Here is a 4,563-nt window from a genome sequence, read left to right on the forward strand (position 1 = left end):
TGCTCGCTGTTACGAAAAGTTACTCGTTTTCTTCTTGCTCTAATTGGCATTCTTGCTCCTCTCTTCTTCTTTTTTTTTTTGATTAGTTCTTAAGTAAAAATGTGGTGGCTCGGATATTGTTATTATAGTTTCCTTGTGATATGATTTATTATTATACACAGTTTGGATTTTGTTAGTTTTTAAATGGTCCTTTTCCAATCCATGCTTAGAGTTAATTTTTTCTTCAAAAAAACTTTTCTCGTTTGTTTAATGTCAGTGTTGAGTTTCATCAATTTGTGTTATTTTCGTATATTGATCAAGTTGTTGGCAATTTGAGCTCGATCGATTATATTGGAATGTGCGATAGTTTAAATACGAATAATATTTACGCTTATTTCCCAATTTGAATTGATTTTCTGTTAACTTGAATGTACTTGAGCGTTAATATAAAAGACACTTACCAACTAGATTACGTGTTCAAGTTAAATAAATTGTTATTGTTATTCGTTTTGTCTTGAGCGTTGATATATTTGTACCATTAGTATGAATACTGTTAGTTTCAAAATCAGTCTTGTTATTGAGCAAATGCCAGGGAACGAAGGCTGGTCAATCCGTGTTCGTTTCACTGGAAGCGGACGTCACAGTGGAAATAGTAGGCACTGATCGGGCAGATATTATGTTTCCAGCGTTGAAGCAGAATGTTCATAGATCGCAAGGTTAATTTGCAGACGGTTTGTTCGGGAGGGATCGAAGGAAAATATTTGCTTATTCCTCCTTTGTTCTACGCTGCTTCTTCAAAAACGGCAGGAATACTGTTACAATTACAAATTCGATTAATTTTACTAATGAATTTTTAATAAAATTATTATTTATTATGTAGTGTTTCTTTCTTTAATTTTCAAATATTCAATTTATTATATTATTCTTTTAATTACATTTCGTAATAATTTAAATAATATTTATAAAATCGAATATTGAATTTATGAAATTCTTTTTCATTTAAATTGAATATTTGTATAATCTTCTATACATAAAAATATATTTAAATTTAATAATTTAATAATTCTCTGTTTCTATAAAACTAACGTAACGATACGCTTGTTAAAATTCAGATATTATATAGGTTATATATAAGAATCCTCGACACAAAACCTAATTTAACCTATCTCTATTTTAAATTGTCGAGAGTTTTGACTTTCCGCGGATTGATCATCGATAGCGATACTCCCATTATCACGATATAATAACTCGATGTCCATTTAATTGCATCAAATTTAAATTCAAATTTTGAGGTTAGAATAGCTCAATCAATAGAACAATCATTTTTCCTTCTCCTCCTTCTCTCTCTCTCTATTCTTTTTCTGAAATTATTCTATGCATACAGATATAAATAATTCTTTATGTACATATGCATAATTAAATTAAAAAAATAATTAAGTTTAATTTTCGACTAAAAAGTATCAATTTTCTTTTATAATCATAACATTAATTTATGCTTGTTACCAATGTGTTAATTATCAACTGATTCAGAGGTAAAAATATGTATTTCAATCATGTATATTTACATCCATACAAATATTGAATTTATACATGATAAACATCTGCAATTATACGCATTCATAGTTGCAATAATATACATGTATAAATCGTACATTTCATAATCTCGTAGATGTGATCGTACACTGTCTCCGTATACAGGTAAACTCACAGGCATATATCAAGAAAGATAGATAGAGGGATGCGAGAGGAGTTTGGACGCGGAACCGAGCTGACCGAGGATTCTATGTATAGCCAGCCGGGCGAACCTTAAATAGCTGTGGCGGTACGCGAGCATAGTCGAGACGCGTAACCTATACAACATCGTCTACTCTCCTTGTGCGTTACGGATGCCTATCAGAAGGGATATTCATTCGTAACTGGAAAAGGAATGAACTGACCTGGATACCGAATCTTTGGCATTTGGTCCAAAGCCGGGTTTCTAAACGGGTTGCTTGGTTATTTCGTGCACATATAAACGTAAGATTAGATGTAATTCAATCACATATATGTATTACATATACGTATATACAGAACAAAATGGATATAGAATCCATATAGAACTAGTGATAATTCTACGGACAAATCTCGACGAGTGTTTCGAATAGCCACAGTTACAAGTCTATAAAGCTCGTCTACAATAAAATCGTGTGTTGTCTGTTGACTTGTTACTGACCTGCAGCGGACCGCAGGTGGCTGCTGCATCGTCCTGGACGGCGGTCTACCGAAGAGAGCACGTCGTTCCGGCAGAAGCGAGTCGCTCTGGTAGTACTGACAGCCACAACGGACCTCGCGGCCGAGGCTCGACGTCGACGACGCTCGCGAGGTGCGTCCACGTTGCTCCGGCTCCATCCCCACCCCCTTCGATTCCACTTGTCCACCTCCAGTCTCCTCTTCCTCTCTGCCTACCTGATGATGTGGTGGCGCGTCTGGTCTATTCACGATCGCGCCCTTTCCTCCTCCGGTTTGAACACACCGTTTTCGTTCTTTTATGCGTACCTTTCTTCGTTTTTTCTTTCGTGAGTTCTCGTTGCTTTTTTTTTTTGTTCTAAATACTAAGTTACACGAATGTCGATATGCTGGCGTTGCGCGACATTGTCACCACTCTGTGTGTTGCACGAAGAAAGGAATAGAAAGAGGAAGAAACCGTGAACAGGAGAAAGAGAGAAAGAGAGAGAGAGAGAGAGAAAGAGGAAAGATGGTTTTCTTACAGCAGCCCACTAGTGCAGCGACTTCTAGGCGACTCTGTACCCTCTCTGGCTCATCTACGCAATATCGTCGCGGACATCAGGATTTATTTATAGAAACATTTCGTGTCGGATGTCTATTAATTCGACCGGGCAAAATTCACCTGCACACGCGTATCATTGTACCACCTGGCGGTCGTTACACGAGCGCCACGCAGGCGCAGTGAAGGGAGCTTTCGGCGCGCGGAAATTTGATTTTTTTTCGTAAGATGCATTGAAACAGTTTTCGAAAGGGAAGTATCACGAATATTAATAGCGTTTTAATCTTTATTTTTAATCTTTAAACACGTTGTAATGATATCATATTATATTTATTTACAAATTTTGTTAATATTTAAGATTATTTTTTTTTATAAGAATTTTAATTTACATTATAATTTTGTTATCTTTATTTTAATTTCGTTTAAATCTTAAATGATTTGTGTTAGAAATATATAGAATATAGAAAACACAAGGGAAAAATATTGATATAACATCATAACAAATTTATTATTAATATTTAAAATTATTTCTTAAATTTTATTTTAATTCTTATTTATTTTGTCTCGTTTAAATTTAATTTTTCAACAAATTGAGTTGGGAATAGGAATTTCTAGAAAAGCTTTAAAGATATTGATACATTAAATTGTAAATATATATAGCGCTTATTGATGAAAATCAATCTTTGAACTTAGAATTGTATTAAACTTAGAATTTTTTTAAACATTATTATTTTTTAAGAATTTTTCTGTAAGAATTTTAAAAAGATAACAATTCCATAGTTTTTTCTTTTTTTTTTACTTATTTTTATCATTAGATATAAAAAATCTTTTACAGTTTTATATTACCAGGGATTAAAATGTATTTAACTGCTTATCTTATAAATGGATTTGTAACGTTGCACTTCTAGATTTTTAGTCTTAATTTTTTTCCACGATAATAATATGAAACAGAATAATAAAAGAATTGTTATCTTCTTAACCCTCTATAATGCAATTCAGAAACCACGCGTTTTTTTTTTACTGCATTGTATTAAAATGAATTAAAAATTTATAATTATAGAGACTTTATTTTAATTGGTCTTTACGTGATCCAGCAAGATAAATAAATGATTATTGGCAATAATCCAAAAATATATGCCAAATATCATTTAAAGGTTGTAAATAATAATAATAAAATAAAATATATAATAACGTTTATTATTTACATATAATATATATATATATATATAGATATAATGTATGTTACAACAAATAATATATGTATATAAAGAAATAATATTTATTGAATATTTAATTAAATAAGAAATCGATAATTTTCATTTGCTTAGTTTTTCGAAAAAGTATCGACAAAAATATCGAATTACAATATTTACGATTATAAAAACAGAACTTGTCAAGTTAAGTTCGTTAAAGTTTTTCTTTATGAATCTATATTTTTCCTCCTGAATCTTTCAATTAAAAATTTAGCCGGTTCAAGTAGAGATCAATTAAAATATTAATTGCATTGCATATAATCTACAATTTTCTTTTTGTAATCGAAAAAAAAACTGAGTTAATAGGGGTAAAACTGAGTTAATAGAGGGTTAAACAATGATCAAAAATGGTTAATTTCATAACGAAATAAAGGTTAAATCTTTTAAAGAATATGGTTATTATAATACCTTCTCTTCTTTCATTTCTTCTTTCTTTGCCACTATGAACCTCGCTCTGCGTCAATCTTTCTATTCAGGTTTCTCTTGAACTGCTAATTCTGTCGGAGGGTTCTGTTTCTTTTTTTTTCTTTTCTTTGGTTTTTTTTTTTTTTTTTTTTTTTTTTTTTT

The 4,563-nt window shown here is 31.2% G+C and overlaps 1 protein-coding gene across 1 annotated transcript in view; it reads right to left on the reverse strand.

Annotated features, from left to right (window-relative positions):
* LOC102675913 (titin homolog) overlaps positions 1–3,000 on the reverse strand; it is a 10,555-nt gene extending 7,555 nt beyond the window's left edge. The window contains 1 exon segment of the mRNA XM_031511452.1: positions 2,192–3,000. Within this exon segment, the coding sequence (XP_031367312.1) occupies positions 2,192–2,367 (176 nt within the window). The 5' untranslated portion in view covers positions 2,368–3,000.
* Positions 3,001–4,563: the final 1,563 nt, after the last annotated feature.

Source organism: Apis dorsata, unplaced genomic scaffold, assembly GCF_000469605.1.
Source record: "Apis dorsata unplaced genomic scaffold, Apis dorsata 1.3 scaffold_324, whole genome shotgun sequence".
In the NCBI taxonomy this organism is placed as follows: Eukaryota; Metazoa; Arthropoda; class Insecta; order Hymenoptera; family Apidae; genus Apis; species Apis dorsata.